At 47.9% G+C, this 27007-nt stretch overlaps 1 protein-coding gene across 3 annotated transcripts in view; it reads right to left on the bottom strand.

Moving 5' to 3' along the window:
* Positions 1–339: 339 nt before the first annotated feature.
* GPR20 (G protein-coupled receptor 20) overlaps positions 340–27007 on the bottom strand; it is a 29440-nt gene continuing 2772 nt past the window's right edge. The window contains exons 1-2 of one of the 3 annotated variants that reach the window (XM_053395188.1): positions 15813–15898; positions 340–2187 (exon numbers count right to left, since the gene is read on the bottom strand). In XM_053395188.1, the coding sequence (XP_053251163.1) occupies positions 1129–2166 (1038 nt within the window). In that variant the 5' untranslated portion in view covers positions 2167–2187; positions 15813–15898 and the 3' untranslated portion in view covers positions 340–1128. The other 2 variants (XM_053395189.1, XR_008331370.1) reach the window with 2 other exon arrangements.

Here is a 27007-nt window from a genome sequence, read left to right as displayed (position 1 = left end):
TGCAAGGATGGAAATCAGATAAGAAGGGAAACTGCAGCGAAAAATCAGCAGGCAGAGAAGGGGTTAAGAATTCTCCCTCCCTCCCTCATTTCTTTGCGGAAATATCCTGGTTTTACTTTTTATCCCCAAAATAGTCCACTGGGGTCTTTCTTACATCCGAGTGCCTGAAAAACACAGTTTGCCCACAGCTATCTTGGGTGACTTTTTCCAGAAATAATAATATTCCTGAGAAATAAGTCTCATAGTTAATCGTGCTTATAAATCTCTTGTTTATTGCTCTCTTGACTTTTTGCATTCAGTTGGGATACACATTAAAAATAATAATAATACCACCACCAATTTCTCAAAATTGTTCATCTCCTTTATTATTATCCTTCACAGTTCTAAGTCATTGGTTGCTTCCAGACAGCATCCATTCTGATTTGTTTGTGCAAAGTTTGTCGAGTGGTGAGACCATAGTGACTGTTTATTGAGTATTCCATTTTGATTTGCTTGTGAGGCGATAGTACAAACGTTGCATAAAACAATTGTTATCTCACACTCTCCACTGCATTTCCCCATCAATCTCTTTATTGCAGAAAATTAACGATTTTGGAGAGAAAAGTGGATTTGCTGCATAAGAATGCCAAAGCAGCTGAAATTTGCCGGTCCATGGCTGAATTCCACTTGAACATAGCAATAGTCTGGAAGCATCCATTGTTAACATTTCCTTCTGTCGTTGTTGAAACTGTCTATAGGAGTGGCATCTGAACAAAAAAACCAAAACACCCTTCTATGTTTCAAGTTCTCTCCAAGTGATGGTGGAGAAGTGGACAGACCTGCCAAAATATGTAGCTGCGACTGTCCTTTGCTCTGTGATTCCCAGGTTGAGGGAGCTGGTGCTGCAAAGTCGGAATGCAGACTCCGTCCTGGGGTGCAAACCCAGGAACTGGCAATGAAGTGGAGACCTTGCCATATCATTCCCACAAGAGAAAGCCAGCCTGCCATTCTTGGTGCCACTGGAGAACCCAAGGAGTGTTGCTTCATATTTGATGAAGGTCAACGTGATGTTCTAAATTACTCTTAGGAAACAGAATAGTGCCGCATAGTCTGACATTTACAACAATGTACATGGGGGCGCACCAGCCTTTAGGAGCTCACTGTACTATTTGGTGAGGGCAGGGCCAGAGGGGTCCCTACAGCATTTGAGAAGGCCATAATGGCATTCGAGCCCGAGCCCTTGTTTACGCTGATGATGTCTCCACTGGTCTGCTCAGGCTCAGACTTCCTGAAGATGTTCTTCATGGTTGACTGGAAATTGTTGGTGACAAAGCAGTAGACGATGGGGTCCATGCAGCTGTTGAGGCTGCTCAAGGTGACGGTCACGTGGTAGACGATCAAGCTGATGTCATTGCGCATGGCTGGGTTGATGGAGATGGCCAGCTGGCGCACGTGGAAGGGAGTGAAGCAGATCATGAAGATGATGAGGACCGTGATGAGGAGCTGGACTGCCCTCATCCGCCGCTCGCGACTCTGGTGCATGAGCGTCGGCTTGGAGAGGGCGCACATGATCCTGGTGGTGAAGAAGGTGATGATGACAAGGGGGAACAGGTACTCGCAGACCATGAGGGGCAGGATCTGGGCGATGCAGCAGTCTGAGAACTGCATAGCCATGGTGAGAATGGAGAAGGTGACCACGGTGGCAAAGACCCAGATGAAAATGCAGATGCCTTTGGCGTAATTGGGGTTCCTCCACCGGTGGGAGGCTTCCACCTGGACAATGGCCAGGTACCGGTCGATGCAGATGCAGGTGAGGAAGAGGATGCTGCAATACATGTTGACAAAGTAGGTGAAGATGTGGACGAGGGCACACCTCTGGCAGTTCCTGGCGCTATAGTGCATGATGATCCGGATGGGCAAAGAGAAGCCCACCAGCAAGTCGGTGATGATCAGGTTGATGGTGTAGATGACCGAGGTGGTTTTCGTCTTGGTGCGGAAGCAGAAGACGTAGAGGGCCAGAGAATTCAACACCACGCCCACCAGAAAAATGATGGCATTGATCACCACCAGCACTATCCACAGGGTATAAAACGTGTCCGACAGTTCTCCATCGAGGTGGACAAATTTGTTGAACAGGCTGTAAGTGGTGTAATTGGACAACACTGTGGAGTCATTGGAAGATACCATGGTCGAGTGTTTTACAGGCACCTGCAAGACACCAAGCAAAGAGTCAGTCTCATTTTCACATTTTCACAGAACTGTAATGTCAGATGCGGGTGGTGGTTGCTCGTGAGTAACCAGGCAGGACTCCGACCTGTCTTTTACAGGTTTTATTTGTGCAAATGATTTACAGTGCAGATCCACAAAGTTCATGTCTGTCTTAGTCACTTGCAGAATCCGGGAGTGGCCCCTTCTGGTTTCTCCCCCAACATAAGAACATCGGCACCCCAAACCTCCTCCCCCCCCTTGCGTTTCACCCGTCTGCGCAAGCTGGGCGACGGAAGGGGCGTGCGTCCCTCCTGGCCAGCCTGGCTAGGTGAGGCTCTGGGGCTCTAAGCAGCATCCTCAAGCCCTTTCCTCACTTGGCTGGCCCCTTCCCTCTGTGATGGCCTGAGATTTGGACTCGGAGGCCGAACCTGAGGGATCCCAGCCTGCACAGGATTCCCCGCCTCTACAACCAGCTGAGCCTGGGCTGGGGCCTGAGCCTGAAGGGTCCTCACCTGTGCTGATTCTCAGGTGCAGGCACCAGCTGAGTCTGTTCTGGCTCCTGAGGTGATGGAGGACCCATTGCCTGCAGGTGCTCCACTCTCAGCCCCGTCAGAGGAAGCTGAGGTTGCCTCTGGGTCCGGTAACCCTCCAGCCTCTCCTGAGCTGCAGAGGCTCAGGGCAGAGAGGCGGAAGGAACTAAGTTCCCACAGAAGGAGTGCTTGCCTCCAGGCCAGGAGAGGCGAGTCACCAGAGGATCGGGGCAGATAAAAGCTGGCCGGCCCCAGTCCCCAAGTTGTTGGTTTCTAGTTCCTGCCTGAACCCTGTCCTGCTTTCCTGCCTGAGCTCCTGACCCGCCCTGGCTCCCTGCTTGCATGCCTGTTCCTGACTTCACCCAACTCCCTGCCCTGCACCCAGCTTCAGCTACTACGGACTGCCTCCACGTTGCACCTTTGACCACGGACCGGACTTGGACCTCGCCTCTCGGGTAACCCACGGGGCCAGCACACCCTCTCTTCTCCACTGGAGGTGTGGCTTTTATCACAGCTGGAAGAGGAACTGCTCCTCAAGAGTTTTGGAGGCTCTCCGTATCCCAACAGCCCCCCCTGCCTTCCTCCCCTGTTCCAATGGCAGTCCCCTGACATGCAATGACAGTAATACATGTTGAATCCCATGATTCTTTTTCGATTTTGGAGAAGCAAGGACTCAAAGCCTGGCCTGGCCCTGCCCTTATTTCCAGATATGTCTGGATGCTCATTGGTGAGGGAAACGGCAATTTGCACATGCCCAGAGAAACTGTTGTTGCTGTTGCCATATTGTTCTTACATGAAACAGGTTGCAGGGCTTTTGTAGGGAAGCTAGGCTCAAAACCAAGTCTTGACTGTGCAAGGACTCTGGGCCAGACTCCACACAGGCAATTGATCTGAACATGTTGTTTTGTGACCCAGCATAGTTCTTGGTGCAAAATCCCTCTACTTCCATGTGCAAATCTTTCTACCTGAGTAACAGTGCATGATTTTCATATAAGGAACTGCAAATGAGGAGGGTCAGTTGCGGACAGTGAGAAATGTCCCTATTTACCTTTCCTGGCCACAATGATCCATGCAACAGTCACCTCCAGGCTTGACTACTGTAACTCGCTCTACGCGGGGCTGCCCTTGAGACTGTCCCAGAAACTCCAGTGGGTGCAGAATGCTGCAGCGAGGCTCCTCACTTGGTCCTTGCCATGGGAGCATATTCACCCAGTGCTCTACCAGCTGCACTAGCTCATGGTGGAGTACAGGGTCAGGTTTAAGGTGCTAGTTTTGACCTTTAAAGCCCTATGCAGCCTAGGATCCTCGTACCTACAGGACCGCCTCTCCTGGTATGCCCCGCAGAGGACCCTAAGGTCGATGAATAATAATAGCTTAAAGGTCCTGGGCCCTAAGGAAGCCAGACTATCCTTCACCAGGGCCAGGGCTTTTTCAGTGATGGCTCCAGCCTGGTGGAATGCTCTGTCACACAAGACTAGGGCCCTGCAGGACTTGATCTCCTTCTGCAGGGCCTGTAAGACAGAGCTATTCTGCCTGGCCTTCAATATGAATTAGCCTGATCCTCTATTCCCTTCCCCCCTTTCCTCTTCTATGAAGAAACCCGCTCTGGGACCCCATATTTATGTAAATTCTTCCCAGGTCTCCTTGCTGGCCCCAGTAGGACCAACTTGGCCAGTTAGCCCTGGTGATCACTTGATGTCTACTGACTGGGTTGGTCCTTCCTTCCTTCCTTCCTTCCTTCCTTCCTTCCTTCCTTCCTTCCTTTCTTTCTTTCTTTCTTTCTTTCTTTCTTTCTTTCTTTCCCAAAATGACCCTTGAATTTTAGAATTTTATTGCTATTGACGCTGCATTTTATGTTGTGTTTTATGCTGTTTTCAAGTCGCATTTTAATCAAAGTTTTATATTTGCTATTAGCTGCCCCGAGCCTGGTTTTTAAACCTGGAAGGGCGGGGTATAAATAAAAAATTGTTTGTTTGTTTGTTTGTTATTTTGATCTGTGTTGTGTTGGAGGGTACATGCCTAACCCAGAGACTGTGAAGTTGCAGCGCTCATCTCGCTTTATTGACCAAGGGAGCCGGCGTACAGCTTCCGGGTCATGTGGCCAGCATGACTAAGCCGCTTCTGGTGAACCAGAGCCGCACACAGAAATGCCGTTTACCTTCCCGCCGGAGTGGTACCTATTTATCTACTTGCACTTTGACGTGCTTTTGCACTGCTGGGTTGGCAGGAGCAGGGACCGAGCAACGGGAGCTCACCCCGTTGAGGTGATTCGAACCGCCAACCTTCTGATTGGCACGTCCTGGGCTCTGTGGTTTAACCCACAGTGCCACCCGTGACCTTAAGGACCTGAAGTCTCCAGCTGCCTATTGGACAACACTGGCCTAGATGGATTGATTGTAAGACCACTCTGAGAATGGCAAAGGGCACAGCGGTTCCCTAACAACTCCCAGCTCCTTTAGCAAACTGCAGCTCCCAGAATCCTTTGGGAGAAGCCATGACTGTTTAAAAAGGTATCAGAGCGAATTCAATGTATGGTGGGAACACGGCCTCAAGTATAAGGCATCTTCCTACATTCCTGAGAAAGAAGGCGAGATACAAAGATGCATGACGTGAAAACTCAAAAGAGCGCAATTTAAACAAACTGTCTGCATTAACATTTCTGGCTTCCTGCATCTCCCAGACTTGAATCAAAGTTTTTATTATTATTGCCTCTTCCTTGCTCCTGTTGCTGGGCAAATTCCCCCCCCCCCCAACCCTGTTTAATTCTCCAAAACCTCTGTATTTAAACTTTCTCCCAGTGATTTATCATTTTATTTATAAATGAAGGGTTAAAACTTTCTTTCTTTCAAACGGTTCGCTTTGTCTCTTGGCAAGTTCTTGCTCTGCTCCAGCTCAGATTGGCCAAATATGGTATTTTACTTTTGTGGAAAGTGAGAAGGGCTGGCTGTGCCTTCAGAGAGGGCTCCTCCAGTGCCCTGATGAAGGCTGAGAGGAAGGAAGAAGAGGCTGCTGTGAAGAGCAGAAGAGAGAGTCTCTGCATGAACCTGTGAGAAAGGACTCAGAGCCAGGCAGGGCAGGAAGGGGAGCTGCAACCACCCTGAAGGCAGGGGCTGCTTTTGGTAACGTGGCACCCCCCACAAGGACAAAATTTGGTGCCCCCCAAAAAATATTTCTTATTTTCACCACAATTCCTTTTGGTACAGTTGCTTTTTTATTGATCTTCTCAGTAGGTTTTTTTTAAAAAAAATTATTATTATTTTGCACCCTTTTGGCTGAGCACCATGTGCACCAACAGGACACTTTGGAACTCCTTGCTTATTAAAATCAGGAAGACGCCTTCATTGTCCCCTCTTTTGCACTGGCGCTGTGAGTTAAACCACAGAGCCTAGGACTTGCTGATCAGAAGGTCGGCGGTTCAAATCCCCGCGATGGGGTGAGCTCCTGTTGCTCGGTCCCAGCTCCTGCCAACCTAGCAGTTCGAAATCACGTAAATGTGCAAGTAGATAAATAGGTACCGCTCCGATGGGAAGGTAAACGGCGTTTCCGTGCACTGCTCTGGTTCGCCAGAAGTGGCTTAGATAGTCATGCTGGCCACATGACCCGGAAGCTGTACGTCTGCTCCCTCGGCCAATAAAGCGAGATGAGCGCTGCAACCCCAGAGTCGGCCATGACTGGACCTAATGGTCAGGGGTCCCCTTTACCTTTAAAATGTTTTTGTTTAGACAAGCCTACCTAGATGTTTAGAAAGCTGGTGTGAGTTTTCATCTGTTTCTCGTCTATTGTTAGTTTAACTTTTTGAAAGCCTTGTGTTGCATTATTCTTGCTAAATTTTCTTATCAATAATAGCATTGTTTTATCTTTTTAATAAACCGCTTTGCAGGTTGTTGTCCCCTCCCTTTTTTTAAAGTCAAGTGGTGTCACATTTTATGAAATCAACCAACAACAGACGTCTAGTGTCCAGTACAACTTATTACCAAACTGAAAACTATGGAGAGACCTGGTCTGAATAGAGATATTGGATTCTTGTCTCATTACATATGCTAAAGCTATTTTTGATCACCTGCATACTATCCCTTCCTTTTTCCTGTAGGACTAATTGCAGTCATTATCAGTCGTCAACAGGTTTAGCATACCCATTGAGCCAATCACCCATCTCCTACTACCCTTCTGAGAAACACCCTCCCACTATATATAAGGGTCTGGTGACTTCTGTTTCAGTGTATCTGAAGAACTGTGCATGCACATAAAAGCCCAACAAACTTAGTTGGTCTTTAAGGTGCTACTAGACTATTTTTTAATATTTTTAATCAGTTGAAGGGAAGTGATAGTGCCACTCTATTCTGCTTTAGTCAGACCACACCTGGAATACTGTGTCCAAATCTGGACACCGCAATCTAAGAAGTATGTTGACAAGCTGGAAGGTGTGCAGAGGAGGGCAACCAAGATGATCAAGGGTCTGGAAACCAAGCCTTATGAGGAACAGTTGAAGGAGCTGAGTATGTTTAGCCTGGAAAAGAGGAGACTGAGAGGAGATATGATGGCCATCTTCAAATATCTCAAGGGCTGCCCCATGGAAGATGGAGCAATCTTGTTTTCTGCTGCTCTGAAGGGTAGGACCTGAGAACCAATGGCTTCAAGTGACAAGAGATAATAATAATAATAATAATAATAATAATAATAATAATAATAATAATAATAAAAAATAAAATAATAATAATAATAATTTATTTATACCCCGCCCATCTGGCTGGGTTTCCCCAGCCACTCTGGGCGGCTTCCAACTGAATATTTAAAACAATACAGCATTAGACATTAAAAACTTCCCTAAAGAGGGCTGCCTTCAGTTGTCTTTTAAAAGTAAAATAGTTGTTTATTGCCTTGACATCTGCGGGGAGGGTGTTCCACAGGGCAGGCGCCACTACCGAGAAGGCCCTTTGCCTGGTTCCCTGTAACCTTACTTCTCGCAATGAGGGAACCGCCAGAAGGCCCTCGGCGCTGGATCTCAGTGTCCGGGTTGAACGATGGGGGTGGAGACGCTCCTTCAGGTATACAGGACCGAGGACAAGAGAGGAGATTTTGACTAGATACGGAAGAGATTTCTGGCAGTAAAAACTGTTTGACAGTGGAGCAGACTCCCTTGGGAGGTTATGGACTCTCCTTCCTTGGAGGTTTTCAAGCAGAGGTTGGATGGCCATCTGACATGGATGCTTTAGTCAAGATTCCTGCATTGCAAGGGGTTGGACTAGATGATCCTGGGGGCATAGATGTCAACTTTTTCCCTTTTTAAAGGGAAATTCACTTATTCCGGATAGGATTCCTCACAAGAAAAGGGAAAAGTTGACAGCTATGCCTGGGGGTCCCTTCCAACTCTACAATTCTGTGATTCAATCCATCGATCAAAATATCACAGAACTTGCTCCAGAACTTTCCCCGCGGAAACCCGCTCTTTAAAGCTCAATTGGAGCAAACACAAATCTGTGGGGAAACCGGAATGGAAATTTGATCCAATTCAGCTCCGAAGAGCGGCTTTTTGCGGGAAAGGCCCTGGTCAAAACAACCCACATACTCAGACATGGAACATTAAAGTGGGGAGCTCTTCCTGGAAAGAGCAGGGAGTGTGGCTAAGTCCTTCTTGTTGGGTGGCGCATTTGGGGTGGTGGTTGTTGTTTTTATCTCCCAAGCTTTGTCTTCTCATGGTACTTTCCCTGCTGAAGTCACAGCGGCTAAAAATATTCCCTTGATTTGAAGAGCTCTCTTAAAAGAGACACTGCGTCGGGGCTGAGTGGAATTGGTTCCTCACTCATCTCTATATTTATCGGCGCACACACTTAAAGCCTCGTAAAAAACATTTTATTGGGGAGGCTGGGACAATTATATTGTGTATACACATCCCCTCAGCTCCCACACACAAGCCCATCACAAGCTTTGGGAGGAAAAGTCAGATAGCAGCTCAGGGCCAAAACAAGACAGCCTCTAAATGTGTCACATTGAGCTACAAATCTTGATTTTTCTTCCCAAAGTAGAGGTATACATGGGTTGGGCTGGGGGAGCAGGGAAGGATCTTAATAGGGAACACAGTACACAGAGCAGGAGGAGACACATGTCTCTTCCCAGCACAGCACAATTGATTTCAGTCCCCAAACCAGGCCAGGCACCAATGATGGTCCCCAACTTGGATGACTTCCAAAGAGGATTGGAGAAATTCATACAGGAGAAAGCTATTGATGGCCCTTGTGCATGAATCCTGCTTGTTGGTTTTCTGCAGGCATCTGGTTGGCCACTGGACTAGGTGGGCCATTGATCTGATCCAGCAGGTTGTTCTCGTGTTCTATGACGAGAATGGGTCCAGATCATCCATTTTACGCAAAAACACTTGGAACCTCACGGCCACCACCTACTGGAACACCTTGCCCCCCCAAAGAGAGGTTGACCATTAGCCAATAGTAACCCAGATCTCTTTCTTGAAAGACCTACATTGGCTCCCAGTACGTTTCCCAGGACAATTCAAAGTGTTGGTGTTGACCTTTAAAGCCCTAAATGGCCTCGGTCCAGTAGACCTGAAGGAGCGTCTCCACCCCCATCGTTCTGCCCGGACACTGAGGTCCAGCGCCGAGGGCCTTCTGGCGGTTCCCTCATTGCGAGAAGTGAGGTTACAGGGAACCAGGCAGGGGGCCTTCTCTGTAGTGGCGCCCGCCCTGTGGAACGCCCTCCCACCAGATGTCAAAGAGAAAAACAACTACCAGACTTTTAGAAGACATCTGAAGGCAGCCCTGTTTAGGGAAGCTTTTAATGTTTAATAGGTTATTGCATTTTAATATTCTGTTGGAAGCTGCCCAGAGTGGCTGGAGAAACCTAGCCAGATGGGTGGGGTATAAATAAATAATTAATAAATAAATAAATAAATAAATAAATAAATAAATAAAATTCCTGCTATTGGCACCATTTGTCGATGGATTCTTTTATTTTGCTGCATTCCCATCCCACCTTCCCTGCAAGAAGCTCAGGAAAACTTGCATGGCTCTCCTCCATTTTATCCTCTCAACAACCCTGCGAGGTATGACAGACTGAGAGGCGGTGATGGATCCAAGGTCACCTGTTAATGGAGAAATCTGATGGCTCCCCAGGACAAAAAAAAACCCAAGGACATCAGCCAGGAATACCAGAGCAAAACAACAGCCAGTAGGCTTGGTCTTTATTGAAGACTGTCGCGACAGGACTCCCACCTGCCACCAGGTGGAACAAGATGGAAGCCCCAAACAAAAGAGAACCCAAACTTTTATTAGCTGCTAATCCCCATGTTACCCCCCCTCAAACTACATCACTAATACATCACGGTTACATCATGAAAGGGGTGTTCTGGTGGCAGTAATCTGAGCATCCTGGACCCTGCCCCATGGTTCCCCTTGCCCTCCACCAAACACCCATCAAGTGAAACAAAAGAGATATTTACATTTCCCTGTTGCCCAGCCAAGTTAATCACACCCTTTTGTTTTCATCTGGGTTTGTTATTTCTGGAATGGCTACCTGTCTGGCACTCAGGTATCAGGATGCCAGGAATTATCACTCAGGCAGAGGGGCTGCTGAGTAGCTGAGCTCACATGTCTATATGAATTTCTGAAGTTTTCCCTGTGAGCCAGTACATAGATACATTTATCAGTGAATTCTTACATTTGGTATCGTTCAGCAAAGGCCCTTTGAATTGACAGGAAGAAACAGATGAAGTGTTTTGTAGAAGAAGAAGAAGAAGAAGAGTTTGGATTTGATATCCCGCCTTTCACTCCCTTTAAGGAGTCTCAAAGCGGCTAACATTCTCCTTTCCCTTCCTCCCCCACAACAAACACTCTGTGAGGTGAGTGGGGCTGAGAGACTTCAAAGAAGTGTGACTGGCCCAAGGTCACCCAGCAGCTGCATGTGGAGGAGCGGGACAAATCACAAAAGTCACAAAAGTGATTGTGCTGATTTTGGTAGTGGGCTGCATGTGCATGATATCTGCTGGAGGGGCAACCCCCCCAACATATACATGAATTCCTGCAACACACCCAGTGCCTTTCATTGTTGAAAGATTCAGTACACACATAAAAGGAACTGGTTTCCCCCCTGCAGTGCAGCAACTATGGAACTTCCTTCCCCAAGAAGCAGTGAGGGCCACCAGTTTGGATGGCTTTAAAAAGAGGATTGGACTAATTCATGGAGGAGGGGAGGGCAATTGATGCCTACAGGCCGCGATGGCTCTGCTCTGCTTCTGGGTACCAGTTTCTGGAAACCACAGAAGAGGAGAATGCTCTTGTGCTTGAATCCAGCTTGATGGTTTCTCACAGGCATCTGGTCGGCCATGGTGAGAACAGGATGCTGGACCAGATGGGCCATTGGCCTCATCCAGCAGGCTCTCCTCATGTTCTTACGTAGCACAAGATGCTGAGACTCCATAAGAAAATCAGAGCCCTGCTGAATCAGACCAAAGACCCAGCCAGTTTAGTGTCCTGATTCCTACATTGGCCAACTTCGCACCAAACACGAAACCCATCTAAGGCGATGAGAAGAAGAAGAAAAAGAAGAAGAAGAAGAAGAGGAGGAGGAGGAGGAGGAGGAGGAGGAGGAGGAGGAGGAGAAGAAGGAGGTTGAGGAGTTTGGATTTGATATCCCGCCTTTCACTCCCCTTCAGGAGTCTCAAAGCGGCTAACATTCTCCTTTCCCTTCCTCCCCCACAACAAACACTCTGTGAGGTGAGTGGGGCTGAGAGACTTCAGAGAAGTGTGACTAGCCCAAGGTCACCCAGCATGTGAAGGAGCGGAGATGCGAACCCGGTTCCCCAGATTATGAATCCACCGCTCTTAACCACTCTTAACAACTACACCACACTGGTTCTCGGTGCTGCATCCTTTGCTACCAAATTCTGTAGTTTAACTATGCCAGGGGTCAGCAATTTTTTTCAGCAGGGGGCCGGTCCACTGTCCCTCAGACCTTGTGGGGGGCTGGACTATATTTTGAAGGGGGGGGGATGAACGAATTCCTATGCCCCACATAGAACCCAAAGATGCATTTTAAATAAAAGGACACATTCTACTCATGTAAAAACACGCTGATTCCCGGACCATCCGCAGGCCGGATTTAGAAGGCGATTGGGCCATATCTGGCCCCTGGGCGTTAGTTTGCCTATCCATGAACTATAAAAAGGTGACTCCTTTTTCCCTCTCCTGCATCTCCCTCCTGCCTCAGAATAAATACAGCACCTTCTTTCAACCACCAACAGGGCATCCCCATCAACAGGGCATGAAGGCCATCTCTCCCAGAAATTTGGGTGCAGGGAATCCCGGCCTCTTGACCAAGAGGTTCCATCTCCCAGTTAAGAGCCACTGATCCTCCTCTGTCTTCCCTTTGGAAGACGATGTGATGCTTAAACAATTTCCGCGCTCCCAGTTTTGTAGCATGGCATTCAACGGGGAGCGTGGCTTGTTGCCATATGGACGAGTTACCCGAATCCAGCTTTGAGCGGGGGGAGGGGGTAGTCCCCACCCTCACACCAAACTACATCTGGTCACCTCGAGTGCAACGAAAGGTGTTTATTCTAAGGACACAGTGGCAAATACATACACTGTAAACATCCTCTTGCCTCGCTAATCCCCGGACAGATGTACTATTTATATAAAACTGTTAACTGCCTAATAAGGGTGAAATGACACTGGAGAAGATTTACAGACACCACACGGACTCTCTCCCTCTTGGATGGGCTTTGAGAGGACACTTTGCAGTTGCTGCAAGGCTGCTGACTTAAAGATACACGGCTGCTGTGTTAAAAAACAACAACACAAACATCAGCACCCACAGGTTCCTCTGAGCTTGAGCAGTTTCTCATGTACCCACAGCTGATTGCCTGGGGGGCAAAGATGGAAAGATTTAGAGCAGGCTAGCATAGTATAGTTAAAGCTATGGTTTTCCCAGTAGTGATGTATGGAAGTGAGAGCTGGACCATAAAGAAGGCTGATTGCCAAAGAATGGATGCTTTTGAATTCTGGTGCTGGAGGAGACTCTTGAGAGTCCCATGGACTGCAAGAAGACCAAACCAATCCATTCTTAAGGAAATCAGCCCTGAGTGCTCACTGAAGGACAGATCCTGAAGCTGAGGCTCCAATACTTTGGCCACCTCATGAGAAGAGAAGACTCCCTGGAAAAGACCCTGATGTTGGGAAAGATGGAGGGCACAAAGAGAAGGGGACGACAGAGGACGAGATGGTTGGACAGTGTTCTTGAAGCTACCAGCATGAGTTTGACCAAACTGCGGGAGGCAGTGGAAGACAGGAGTGCCTGGCGTGCTCAGGTCCATGGGGTCACGAAGAGTCGGACACGACTAAACGACTAAACAACAACAACTACAAGCATTAATGATATGACCCTCCAAATCAAATGCCTGCAGCGGATCATGCCCTGACAGTCTCTCTGTTTGTCGAGTCCCAAGCAGGACCAAGGTCTGCCTTGCCCAGCACCTGCACACCAAGTGCCCGGGAAAGGTCCCAACAAGGCATGTGCTAAAAACCCATTGCCGAGCACTTGAGGGCAAAAACACAACCCCAAAGGCCAAAGATGGAAGATCTCAAATACACCCAAGTACAGGTATTTGGAGGCAGGGGTGGGATTCCGGACTAGTCCTGCTTCTGTACCCCTCTTCCTCCTCTCTTACAGCAGCCGCAGCAACAGAAGCCAAGCTCCCAGGAAACGCCATGGATTCAGACAGCTGGCACCTTCCTGTATTACTAATATTATTATTCCATTGACATTCATAGCCTTCAAAGAACTTCAGGACATAGGCATGGATTTCCCCCACTAAATCTTTTTTACACACACACACACACACACACACACACCAGTTCCAACAGTCATACAACATAACTTCTCATCTTATACAATATTTTAGACTTCCGTCAACACCTCTGATGATTTTCCGTTCTCTATCACTTATTATGCATTTCTTAATTTCTATATTACATTTAATTATCTTTAACTAATAATTCTCCTCATAGTCTTTCTTGCATTATTTCAAATAGTTCACCTTACAAAGCTTCTTGCAATCCTACTAGCTTAATCTGTTCGTCACAATTGCTTTTCAAATAGTCCGTAAATTTACTCCAGTCTTCTGAGAATCTCTGGTCCCGCAGGTTTTGAATCCTTCCTGTTAATTTATCTAACTCTGCATAGTCCATCAATTTCATCCTTGGATTTCCCCCACTAAATCATCACAACTGCCCTTCTAGTTGCTAAGTTGGACTACCTGATGGTCCTTCAACGAGATTCATGGCTGGATGGGGTTGTGGACAGGTGAGGAGCCAACAGCATGTGTTTGTGTACAATGGGGAGGGAACCTTGGAAGGTGACTTGGAAACTACAACTAATCCAGAATGCGGCAGCAAGACTGGTGACTGTGGACTGTTGCCTGGACCATATCACACTGGTTCTAAAGGATCTTCACTGACTCCCTGTACTCACAATTCAAAGTGTTGGTGCTGACCTTTAAAGCCCTGAACGGCCTCAGTTCAGTAGACCTGAAGGAGCGTCTCCACCCCCATCATTCAGCCCGGACACTGAGGTCCAGCTCTGAGGGTCTTCTGGTGGTTCCCTCACTGCTAGAAGTGAAGCTAAAGGGAACCAGGCAAACTCGGCGGTAGAGCCCTCCCATCAGGTGTCAAGGAGATAAAGAACTACAGTGGTACCTCGGGTTACATACGCTTCAGGTTACAGACACTTCAGGTTACAGACTACGCTAACCCAGAAATAGTACCTCGGGTTAAGAACTTTGCTTCAGGATGAGAACAGAAATCATGAGGCAGCGTGGCGGCAGCAGGAGGTCCCATTAGCTAAAGTGGTGCTTCAGGTTAAGAACAGTTTCAGGCTAAGAACGGACCTCCAGAACGAATTATGGTAAGTTCTTAACCTGAGGTACCACTGTACACACGTTTTAGAAGATATTTGAAGGTAGTCCAGTATTAGGAATTCTTTTACGTTTGACATTTTATTGTGTTTTTATATTCTGCTGGAAGCTGCCCAGAGTGGTTGGGGAAACCCAGCCAAATGGGTGGGGTAATAATAATAATAATAATAATAATAATAATAATAATAATAATAATATGCATGTTCTCCTCCACATGCAGGTGCAAGGCTGTTCTGGAACTGGCTGTCTAATTTGCAACTCTAAACCATCTTCCTTGCATGACCCATCTGGTTGGGTCCCTGACTGGCTCGTGGATGGAGGATCTGCACAAAAACTTACTTCTGGATTCTGGTTGGCTCCCTAGAGAAAGCTTTGGTAAGGGATACTGAAGGGGAGCAGCTGGCATGGGGACCAGGGTTTAAAAGTAAAAAGGGTCTTGTCCACAGGCTGTGTTATGATGATGCTTCTTGTCAAGGAGAGAGGTTTGTGGAGCCCCTGGGAGCTTCACATGGGATTCTAGAAGGGATTCAACACACATAGGCTACTGTGGATAAAATCAAACCATCAGCCCCCACTAGTCTGCTGTGACTTGCAGAACCTCTCTTCAGCTAGAGATGCAGAAGAAATTTGGTTTACCTGATTTGCACATCCTGAAACACGTTTCTGCATGTGGCTTTCACTAATATAATACATTTTTTTGCATATTACTATTGCTAACATAATGCATTTTTTCCACATATACCCCTGTTATGCACATTTTGGAGTTGGGGAACTGCGTTGGGAAATTTGGAGAATTGTGGATTTCAAAGGGAAGCTGGGTTTTGCTTCAGCTAGTTACCAAACACTGGTGACGTTCATTTGCATATCTATTGTATATTTTCCTTTTCGGTGGGGGAAATGCCAAATTAAAACCAGAAGTCATTTCTTAGATGGGGAACAGAAAGCAAGAGTGATAGACAATAGAGGTCTCTGACCAGGCTCAGATGAGGACATTCTTTCCCCCAACCAAAAGATTCTGGGAACTGTAGTTCACCCCCACAAAGCTGCAGTTCTCAGCACTAACTACAGCTCCCAGGGTTCTTTGGGGTGAGGCGATGTGTGCTTTAAAAGTCCAGTGTCGATGCAGTCTGGGCTGCGGAGAAGCAGAGACAGTAAAAACAAGAATAAAATCTTACCTGTGGAATCGGTGCTTTTCATTCAAGATGCTTGGGAGTTATTCCGAATGGAAAGTAATGCCTTCAGAAGAAGGGGGGGGAATCCCTTTCTTTCTTTCTTTCTTTCTTTCTTTCTTTCTTTCTTTCTTTCTTTCTTTCTCCCTCCTTCTAAATATAGCGTTAGACGCAAAGACAGGCAGCGGAGTGCGGAACAGGCACTGGAAACTGAAAAGAGAAAGAGGGGAAAAAATGAAACTCCTTGTCTTCTGTCTGTACTCCAAACTGCTTTGCAATCTCCTGGCTCGCTGCCTCAAATCTCTTGGAAATTTATGAAGTGGCATGGGACTTGCTGAGTATTTAAGCCTTGCGGGGTGACTCTATTTATTTATTTATTTATTCCGGGCCAAGGCATGGGGGGGGGGAGGAACCCGCTGTGTCCCTTTGCTTGTGAGCAATATGCTCAAGGTGGCTTAGAAAGACACAGAGAGATACGCAGTTAAAGCCCAATAAACATTAATCTAGAATCCAAACACACACACACACACACACACACACACACACAATATAAAGAGGGAGGCAAGGCTTAAAAACTAGATTCCAGCAGCACAAAGGTGACTGGAAAAGAAGAATGTGCTTCTGGTTTTTCTGAATGAGCGAGTGAGACAGGACTGGGAGACCAAAGGGGCCACCACTAAAAAGGCTTCTGTTCTGGAAGAACGCGCCACCCGCGTCCCTATTGTTTAAGGATCTTCAAAAATCCTGCTCTTTACTGCTGAAGTGGAGCAAATGGCAATGCATGGATAACCTGAATTGCTGTTCCGATTCAGCATTAAAGAGCAGTTTTTCAAGGAAAGGAAAGAAAAAGCACTCAGATGCAGAGCTTGAAAATGTGGACCTTTGCTTAGAAAGTACAGGACAGAAGGTAAGTTGAGAATGAAGTCTTCCTTTTTTTGTAGAAGCTTTCCAGGGGCAGACGTCTGGAGACAGGAAGAAGGTCATTCCTTCTGTCCTCCGTTTGCACTGGGAAATCAAGTGAGGACAGCAAAGCGCCTGGGGGCTGTTAGCACAGCATTAGTTCCAGTAGCAGCAATTTGATAAATGGATTTCCATGCATCGGAATTGGTTGGGTAAACAGACTCCGTCCTCAGCTGCCTCTGGAGCACATAGCAAGAGGGAGCCCTCGGTGACACCAATTAAGACGAACGAGAGCCCTTGGTTTCCTTCCGTGAGGAGTGGACCACAACAACATCCCAGCCAGGCATATTTATGGCTCGTCGTAACAAAAAAGCAAGATGGAACTTGTGGGAATAAGTGACGCAACGCCAGAGATGGGGGCTGCCCAACTTTGGACATTGCTGCAACAAACTGCTTCTGTAGGGTGTTCCACAGAACACTTTGCCATCCGGACCTCACAGAAGCTGAGAGTCAAGAGGTCGGTGGGCTGTTTTGAATCAGGCACAACATTGTCTTTTTTATATTGAGTCAGGCCTGTGGAACTCAGGGCTGCTGGTGACTCTCTGAGATCTGACTTTCCGAGATCTTGGAAGAGAGTCTTTCTGGTTCCAGCCCTGTAAAATAGTGTTGCGTGTCTGGGGGAATTCCATTGCTGAAGGAGCCAGGCAAGTTTCTTAGTGACTTAACAGGCCCTAACGGGTGGCGCTGTGGGTTAAACCACAGAGCCTAGGATTTGCCGATCAGAAGGTTGGCGGTTCGAATCCCCATGATGGGGTGAGCTCCCGTTGCTCAGTCCCAGCTCCTGCCAACCTAGCAGTTCGAAAGCACATCAAGTCCAAGTAGATAAATAGGTACCACTCCTGCGGGAAGGTAAACGGCGTTTCCGTGCGCTGCTCTGGTTCGCCAGAAGCAGCTTAGTCATGATGGCCACATGACCCGGAAGCTGTACGCCGGCTCCCTTGGCCAATAAAGCGAGATGAGCGCCGCAACCCCAGAGTCGGTCACGACTGGACCTAATGGTCAGGGGTCCCTTTACCTTTACCTTTAAGTATGTTAAAAAGCAGAGACATCACCTTGCCGACAAAGGTCCGTATAGTTAAAGCTATGAATCCACTGGGAGAGATCATCAGAGGATTTAGGGGCAGCACTGATGAAGTCTATCTGTTTCCCCTTTCCATCAAAAGCAGGTGGAGCAGAAAGGGAATAAACTGAAGCTCCTTTCCTACAATACAGAGATGCTAGCAGCAGCTGTTTCATTGGCTGCAGAGGTAGTAAATATATCTGTCCTGGAAAGGGGTGCATACTGTCATGGACTAGTTGGATGCAGAGGAAAGTTGGGAGGAACCAGCTGGGGAACCCCAAGGGAAGAAGGCTCAGAGCCTGGGGACTGGTGGTGGGGTGGCAATGAGTGGGCAGAGGGAGAAGACAGGGAGAAGTTGTCGGAAGCTGAAGGGGTAACAGGGTTTAGTTAGCAGGGAGAGTCTGTGACAGAGAGGAGTCCAGAATCAGAGGCAGAAGCTGAAGCAGGTGAAGGAGAGGGAAGATGCAGAAATGAATTGGTCTGGTGAAGAGTCATGGGTGTCTCCCTCTCCTCCCGTACCCACCTTGTCTCCTGGCACCAGGAGAGGCCTGAAAAGGGTGGAGGAGAGATGGCTGCCTGCCGGCGCAGTCTATGATTGCCCACTGGGAATGAGCTGCTGTGCTCATTAGGAATGACACTCAACCAAGTCTGTGAAGATCGTGTTTCGGCTAATAGTCAATGTCAACTTTGGACTGTGTTATTACTGACTGGTACAGTCACACCACCGGACGTGGGTGGCACTGTGGGTTAAACCACAGAGCCTAGGACTTGCCGATCAGAAGGTCGGCGGTTTGAATCCCCGCAATGGGGTGAGCTCCCGTTGCTCGGTCCCTGCTCCTGCCAACCTAGCAGTTCGAAAGCATGTCAAAGTGCAAGTAGATAAATAGGTACCACTCCAGCGGGAAGGTAAACGGTGTTTCCGTGCTGCTCTGGTTTGCCAGTAGCGGCTTAGTGATGCTGGCCACATGACCCGGAAGCTGTACGCCGGCTCCCTTGGCCAATAAAGCGAGATGAGCGCCGCAACCCCAGAGTCGGTCACGACTGGACCTAATGGTCAGGGGTCCCTTTACCTAAATAATAATAATAACGTTGGACCACCACCATAACTTGAGACAATGGATTCCATATATTAATAACACCTTTGCAAAGGGTGCCAGGCTGCATGGCTATGCACACGGCTGCATTGTCTTCACACAGCTGTGCAGGATTGTAACCTGGGGGAACAGCACTATGGAACTGCAGCTGGAGAATTCCAGGAACTGGGTGATTTGGGAAGCTGCAGTACCTCCTTCCCACCAGTCGCACTGGCGGTGCCCAAGAGCAGCAGGGCAGCTGCTCCCTCTTGTAGTGAAGTGTCACAGTTGCAGCAGGAGCATAGAAGTGGAAGGGGAAGGGTTAAGCACCAGCGCTGTCCCAATGAAGAGTTGGCAAAGCTCAAAATGCATTTGGATTAGGGCTGCAAGCATGCGTCTCTTTGACAGGTAGACCGAATCCAGGACAGTGCAGGACACGGTATGCCAGAGCAGGCAGAAAAGGACTTCCAGAGACTAAATGAGGGATCATAGAGTTGGAAGGGACCATCAATATCAATTAAATTAAATTAAATTAAAAGACTCCAGCTTCTTGGGAGAAAAGTGATGGCAAACCTACACAGCATCTTAAAAGCAGAGACATCACCTTGCTGACAAAGGTCTGTATAGTTATGGTTTTCCCAGTAGTGATGTATGGAAGTGAGAGCTGGACTATAAAGAAGGCTGATCGCCGAAGAGTGGATGCTTTTGAATTAAGGTGCTGGAGGAGACTCTTGAGAGTCCCATGGACTGCAAGAAGATCAAACCTATCCATTCTGAAGGAAATCAGCCCTGAGTGCGCACTGGAAGGACAGATCCTGAAGCTGAGACTCCAATACTTTGGCGACCTCGTGAGAAGAGAAGACTCCCTGGAAAAGACCCTGATGTTGGGAAAGATGGAGGGCATAAGCAGAAGGGGACGACAGAGGACAAGATGGTTGGACAGTGTTCTCGAAGCTACCAGCATGAGTTTGACCAAACTGCGGGAGGCAGTGGAAGACAGGAGTGCCTGGCGTGCTCTGGTCCATGGGGTCACGAAGAGTCGGACATGACTAAACGACTAAACAACAAAAGGCTGGTAAAGAAACTTTAGTTAAGATACTAACAGGAATATTATCTGCGAAACCATAAACTTGTCGATGTTTGTAAAATAAACTTGTTTTTTTGGTTCACTTTTAACAACTGACTGTTTTACCAGAGAGTAACTGGTTGGTGGCAGCGGGGAAGCGATCAGAGTGGTGGCACAGGGATCAATAGACCGTTAAACGTCTGGGGACCCTGTGTGATCGCCACACCTGCCCTGGTGAAGACAGCACCACTGCCCCCATGTAGTCCTCCTGAAGTCCTTTAGAAAGGATTTGTGCACCCGGTGATGAACAGCTGTACAGCTTCAAGCTGGCTGTTGAGGCTCTGCCAAAGGAAGGCAGGATTCCCAGGCTATCATGCCTGACAGATGCCAGGCATGTGGGAGGAGACGGCAACTCCCGATCTGCCCGCAGCTCCCAGGGCCGGGTGGGAACCGTGGAGGAGCCTTTGAGGGGCAGAAGCGAGCTGCTGTTGGAACATGGTTCCAGGCAATAATAGCTTCCCAGAGAAATGACTGATAGGGCTTAAAATACATTTCCTTCTGCTTGACTGAAACAGAGTCATATCTAGCAGTGTCTTGGAGATGTCATAAGGCAGTGTGTGTGTGTGTGTGTGTGTGTGTGTGTGAGAGAGAGAGAGAGAGAGAGAGAGAGAGAGAATGCACCTTTCCCAGCCTGAGGACCACCTGGTCTAGGGACACGGGTGGCGCTGTAGTCTAAACCACTAAGCCTCTTTGGCTTGCCAATTGGAAGGTCGGTGGTTCGAATCCCCGTGATGGGGTAAGCTCCCATTGCTCTGTCCTGGCTCCTGCCAACCTAGCAATTCAAAAAGACACATAAAAGGTAAAGGGACCCCTGACCATTAGGTCCAGTCGTGGCCGACTCTGGGGTTGCGGCGCTCATCTTGCTTTATTGGCCGAGGGAGCCAGCGTACAGCTTCCGGGTCATGTGGCCAGCATGACTAAGCCGCTTCTGGCGAACCAGAGCAGCGCACGGAAACGCCGTTTACCTTCCTGCCGGAGCGATACCTATTTATCTACTTGCACTTTGAGATGCTTTCGAACTGCTAGGTTGGCAGGAGCATGGACCGAGCAACGGGAGCTCACTCCGTCACGGGGATTCGAACCGCTGACTTTCTGATCAGCAAGTCCTAGGCTCTGTGGTTTAACCCACAGCACCACCCGTGTCCCACATAGTGCAAGTCAATAAATAGGTGCTGCTGCGGCAGGAAGGTAAACGGCGTTTCCGTGCGCCCTGGCACTCATCACAGTATCCTGTTGCTCCAGAAGCAGTTTAGTCATGCTGGCCACATCAACTAGAACTCTGTCTGTGGACAAACGCTGGCTCCTTCGGCCTGAAATTGAGATGAGCGCCACAACCCCATAGTCGCCTTTGACTGGATTTAACCATCCAGGAGTCCTTTTTAACTTTTTTTTTACCGCCTGGTCTATTCGTGCCACCCACGTTGTATGCAGGGCTGATGTACTGGGCGAATTAATTGGTTCAATTAATCAATTGAAAGAAATGTGCTGTGCTGTTCTCGTGGGTTACCCGAGAGGCAAGGTCCAAGTCCGGTCTGTGGTCAAGGTGCAACGTGGAGGCAGTCCATAGTAGCTGAAGCTGGGTGCAGGGCAGGGAGTTGGGTGAAGTCAGGAACAGGCATGCAAGCAGGGAGCCAGGGCGGGTCAGGAACTCAGGCAGGAAAGCAGGACAGGGTGCAGGCAGGAACTAGCAACCAACAATGTTCCTCCCGCAACTTGGGACTGGGGCTGGCCGGCTTTTATCTGCCCCGAGGCATAGGGCAGCCCCAATCCTCTAGTGACTTGCCTCTCCTGGCCTGGAGGTGAACACTCCTTCTGCGGGAACTTAGTTCCCTCCACCTCTCTGCCCTGAGCCTCTGCAGCTCAGGAGAGGCTGGAGGGTTACCGGACCCAGAGGCAACCTCAGCTTCCTCTGATGGGGCTGAGAGTGGAGCACCTGCAGGCATTGGGTCCTCCATCACCTCAGGAGCCAGAGCAGACTCAGCTGGTGCCTGCACCTGAGGACCCAGCACAGGTGAGGACCCTTCAGGCTCATGCCCCAGCCCCGACTCAGCTGGTTCTGGAGGCAGGGAATCCTGTGCAGGCTGGGATCCCTTAGGTTCAGTATCTGAGTCCGAATCCCAGGCCATCACATGTGCTCTTGCTAGTTCCGCCACCCTCATAAGTTCAGGGTGGTGGTGGTGGCCCAGAGGGGAAAGGCAAGCTCTGTGGTAGCCCTCAAGTTGTGGAATTCCCTCTTCACAGAGGTGAGTCTGGCTTCTTCACTATACAGCTGTTGACAAAAGCTGAAGGCTGACCTCTTCACTTTGACACCTGATATGTGTGTTTTCAGAGCCTGCCCTATTCAGCACCTCTGGTGGGGGACAAGTCATTGTCCACCTTTGGTCCCCACCCTGAACTCAGCTCTCACCTGTGGCTCCTAGAAGCTGTCAGCGTACGACAATGGCCACAATCCAGGAAATGGCTTTAACTGGCTGGCTAAAGCAGGTGAGGGTAGCCGACGGGTCTCAAACCCTCAGTCAGTTAGGGACTTTCCGTGCACGTGAAGACAAGGCTCTGGCAGTTCAAATGGATGAGACCAATGGCGGATCCATTGGTCAAGAAGACATTTGGAGTACTGCAATGCGCTCTACATGGGGCTACCTTTGAAGCTGACCTGGAAACTACAACTAATCCAGAATGCGGCAGCTAGACTGGTCCCTGGGAGCGGCTGCCGAGACCATATAACACCAGCCTTGAAAGACCTACACTGGCTCCCAGTATGTTTCCGAGCACAATTCAAAGTGTTGGTGCTGACCTTTAAAGCCCTAAACGGCCTCGGCCCAGTATATCTGAAGGAGCATCTCCACCTCCATCGTTCTACCCGGACACTGAGGTCAAGGGCCTTCTGGTGGTTCCTTCACTTCAAGAAGCCAAGTTACAGGGAATCAGGCAGAGGGCCTTCTCGGTAGTGGCACCCGCCCTGTGGAATGCCCTCCCACCAGATGTCAAAGAGAACAACAACTACCAGACTTTTAGAAGACATCTGAAGGCAGCCCTGTTTAGGGAAGCTTTTAATGTTTGATGTATTACAGTATTTAAATATTTTGTTGGAAGCCACCCAGAGTGGCTGGGGAAGCCCAGCCAGATGGGCAGGGTATACATAATAAATTATTATTATTATTATTATTATTATTATTATTATTATTATTATTATACACGTGCTGTAGAGGGAAGTGAGGGGAAGATGGGGCTCATTCACTTGGGAAAGGAGTCCATCTAGGAGAAGGAAAACTCTGAACCTCTAAACCTCCTCTGCCTTGTGGCAATACTCATTTGTGAGTAAACCCAGAGGAAACATCAGTATCCACTGCCTTGTGGGACATCTTCGGTAGAAGAAAGAGCCAAGGTTGTGGAATTATGCCTGGTCAAGCGCTCAGTTTCCTTCACGAGTGACAAGATTTCATTTTTTCCTGTCCTGTGATGGGTTTTGAGGTAAGTAGCTTGGAGGAGAAGAAGAAGAGTTTGGATTTGATATCCCGCTTTATCACTCCCCTTCAGGAGTCTCGAAGCTGCTAACAATCTCCTTTCCATTCCTCCCCCACAACAAACACTCTGTGAGGTGAGTGGGGCTGAGAGACTTCAAAGAAGTGTGACTGGCCCAAGGTCACCCAGCAGCTGCATGTGAACGAGCGAGGAATCGAACCCTGTTCACCAGATTACGAGTCTACCACTCTTAACCACTACACCACACTGGCTCTCAAGAGAATGGAAATACTTTCAGAGGAAGATGGGACAAAACGCTGGCCGGCCAGACCTCCAAATACAGAGCAAGCTGTTGTGTGTTGGGATACGATTCCATTTTTATTTCCTAGGTAGCGCATACCAAGCCTAGAGAACCTGTTGCCCTTGAGATGTTGCTGGATTATAATTTCCAGAGCTGGATTTAGGGCAGTTTTGGTGGTTCTTCCACACAGGAGGCCGAGCCGAAGGGGTACAAAATTGAGAAGATCCATTTAGGGGTGCCAAATTTTGGCCTCGCACAGGGGCCAAAATTTGTATTATGAAAGATTACCTAAGCCCACCTTGTAACCTCTCATACTCTCTGACCCTTGCTACCAGCGCTTCCACTTCCGCCAACTGCTTTGCAACAGAGTTGGTTCACACATTCAGATGCTGAGTCTACATGGACTGCGAGCCCAAGTCACCATGTAGGTGTATTTGTGAACCAGAGATACTTAGTCACAAATGCCAGCCACGATCTCTGTGTGTAAGTAGGGCACACTCTCATATTTCTCATATGATTATTCTGTTTATCTATAAAACTTACTAGTCACTCCTCGGTTGCAGAAAAAGAAGATTAAAGCAGTAAAGATGGGGGGGGGGGGAACAGGCAACCTAAGACAACCAGCCAGCACACATACAACTGGGAAACAAACTCTTGCCAGAAAGGTCTCTATATTCCTAGTAAAGTTTATCAGAAAAATAGCTCTTGTGTTGGCGGATGTTTGTGGGAAGCCTTTTCACACTGAGGCCACATTTCCCATTGGGAAACCTTTCTGGTGGCACTTATCAGTGGGGAGTGTGGCAAAAATGGGTGTGGTCTGACATACCACCATCCAGTCAAGCAAGAGTTTGAGTGTTGGAATTACAGTAGCAAGGACCATTCAGTTAGTAAGCAAAGGGTTAATTCTCTTGACAGTTACACCACCAATGAGAGAGTGGCGGAGGTGTTGCTTAACAACCCATCAGAGTGCCATGATGCTCACTGAGGTAACATGTGCTCTGATTGGCTGTGTGGTACTGAGGGAGTTTTCCTCAGTACGTGTGGTTGAATGTCTTCCTACTATGAACAAGGCCAGAACGGAGAAAGGCTAATAATAATAATAATAATAATAATAATAATAATAATAATAATAATAGTAATAATATCCTCTTCAGCATTCAGAGCATGTTGCAGCCAGGTAAAATCACTCGAGGGGAGCGCACTACAGGGCCAGAGGTATGTGTGGGCTGGGCAGGGTACCAAAGCCTGGATATATAGGTTTGGCAGGCAGCAAATGACAAACCTAGACAGCATCTTAAAAAGCAGAGACATCACCTTGCCAACAAAGGTCCATATAGTTAAAGCTATGGTTTTCCCAGTAGTGATGTATGGAAGTGAGAGCTGAACCATAAAGAAGGCTGATCGCCGAAGAGTGGATGCTTTTGAATTATGGTGCTGGAGGAGACTCTTGAGAGTCCCATGGACTGCAAGAAGATCAAACCTCTCCATTCTGAAGGAAATCAGCCCTGAGTGCTCACTGGAAGGACAGACCCTGAAGCTGAAGCTCCAATACTTTGGCCACCTCATGAGAAGAGAAGACTCCCTGGAAAAGACCCTAATGTTGGGAAAGATGGAGGGCGCAACGAGAAGGGGACGGCAGAGGACGAGATGGTTGGACACTGTTCTCGAAGCTACCAGCATGAGTTTGACCAAAGTGCGGGAGGCAGTGGAACACAGGAGTGCCTGGCGTGCTCTGGTCCATGGGGTCATGAAGAGTCAGACACGACTAAACGACTAAACGACTAAACGACTAAACAACAACAACAGCAACAAATTCCGAGTATAGATGAATATCAATAGGCAGGGGCTTCCACAGTGTAGGTCCTGCTACACTACACGATTGAATTCTTACAAATGCAGAATGGGTTTTTGTTAGGGCTACTATTCCTGGACATTACCGGGATTTCAAAGGTGGAAGTGAAGTCCGGGGGGATGTCTGGTTTGTCCTGGATCTTTGGCACATTAACTGAAAAATTGCAGGTCTTCCTACTTCCAACTTTTGGGGTGTCCTGGTTTTTTACTTTTTGAAATATGGCAACTGAAGGAGTGTCTCTACCCCCATCGTTCTACCCGGAACTGAGGTCCAGCTCCGAGGGACTTCTGGCGGTTCCCTCACTGCAAGAAGCCACGTTACAGGGAACCAGGCAGAGGGCCTTCTTGGTAGTGGCACCCGCCCTGTGGAACTCCCTCCCACCAGATGTCAAAGAGAACAACAACTACCAGATTTTTAGACGACATCTGAAGGCAGCCCTGTTTAGGGAAGCTTTTACTGTTTGATGCATTACTGTATTTTAATATTGTGTTGGAAGCCGCCCAGAGTGGCTGGGGAAACCCAGCCAGATGGGCGGGGTATAAATATATTATTATTATTATTATTATTATTATTATTATTATTATTATTATTAAACTTATCTTATGTGTCGCCTGTAATGACGATGCCACCAGCAGTAGCTGGTTTCTTTTTAACTTATTTGCCAGCGACCTAGTGAATGCTGTTTTATTCCAAATTGTTATTGAATGCTGTCTTGTTGTTGCATAGGAATAGTGGTACAGAAACAGGTGAATAATGAAATAAGTGAACTTAAAAAAAAGCCATAAAGAGTACCCAGACTTCCTCAGACACCTTCAGTCGCAGTCCAAAGTGTCGATTGTAACATCTGGAGTGTATAAGCCAGATTCTGCTTAATCTTCTAGTCATAGCTGTCAACGTTTCCCTTTTTTAAAAAAGAAATTCCCTTATTCTGAATAGGATTCCTTGCAAGAAAAGGGAAAAGTTGACAGCTATGCTTTTAGTCAACAAACACCAACTATCTTCTAATTTTTACAGGAGTGTTAAGGTTTTTTTGCAGCAAATGAATGAGAAAAAGTTTTCTGGGATGTTAAAGAGGAAACTATTTATTATAGCATGAGTATTCACGTTTTGCAGTCCCATCAGACGCACAGAGCGTTATCCTGAGTCATAAGAATGTAAAACACATGCGTTTGGGGTGTGTGTGGAGGAGGAGCGGTTGTAAAAAGTGAGGTCAGAGCGAAATGAAATCCAAAACAGTACAAACAGGGATGTGTACATACTTAGCAATTGTCATTCACAAGACAGTTCCTGTTGACAAAGGCATCCTAGTGTTGGCAAGCCTAAATTTGTTTTGGCTCAGTCCATGAGTGATATATTATTCTTATTAA

The sequence above is a fragment of the Podarcis raffonei genome, chromosome 7 (genome assembly GCF_027172205.1).
Source record: "Podarcis raffonei isolate rPodRaf1 chromosome 7, rPodRaf1.pri, whole genome shotgun sequence".
In the NCBI taxonomy this organism is placed as follows: Eukaryota; Metazoa; Chordata; class Lepidosauria; order Squamata; family Lacertidae; genus Podarcis; species Podarcis raffonei.
This window is presented reverse-complemented; position numbering and strand designations above follow the sequence as displayed.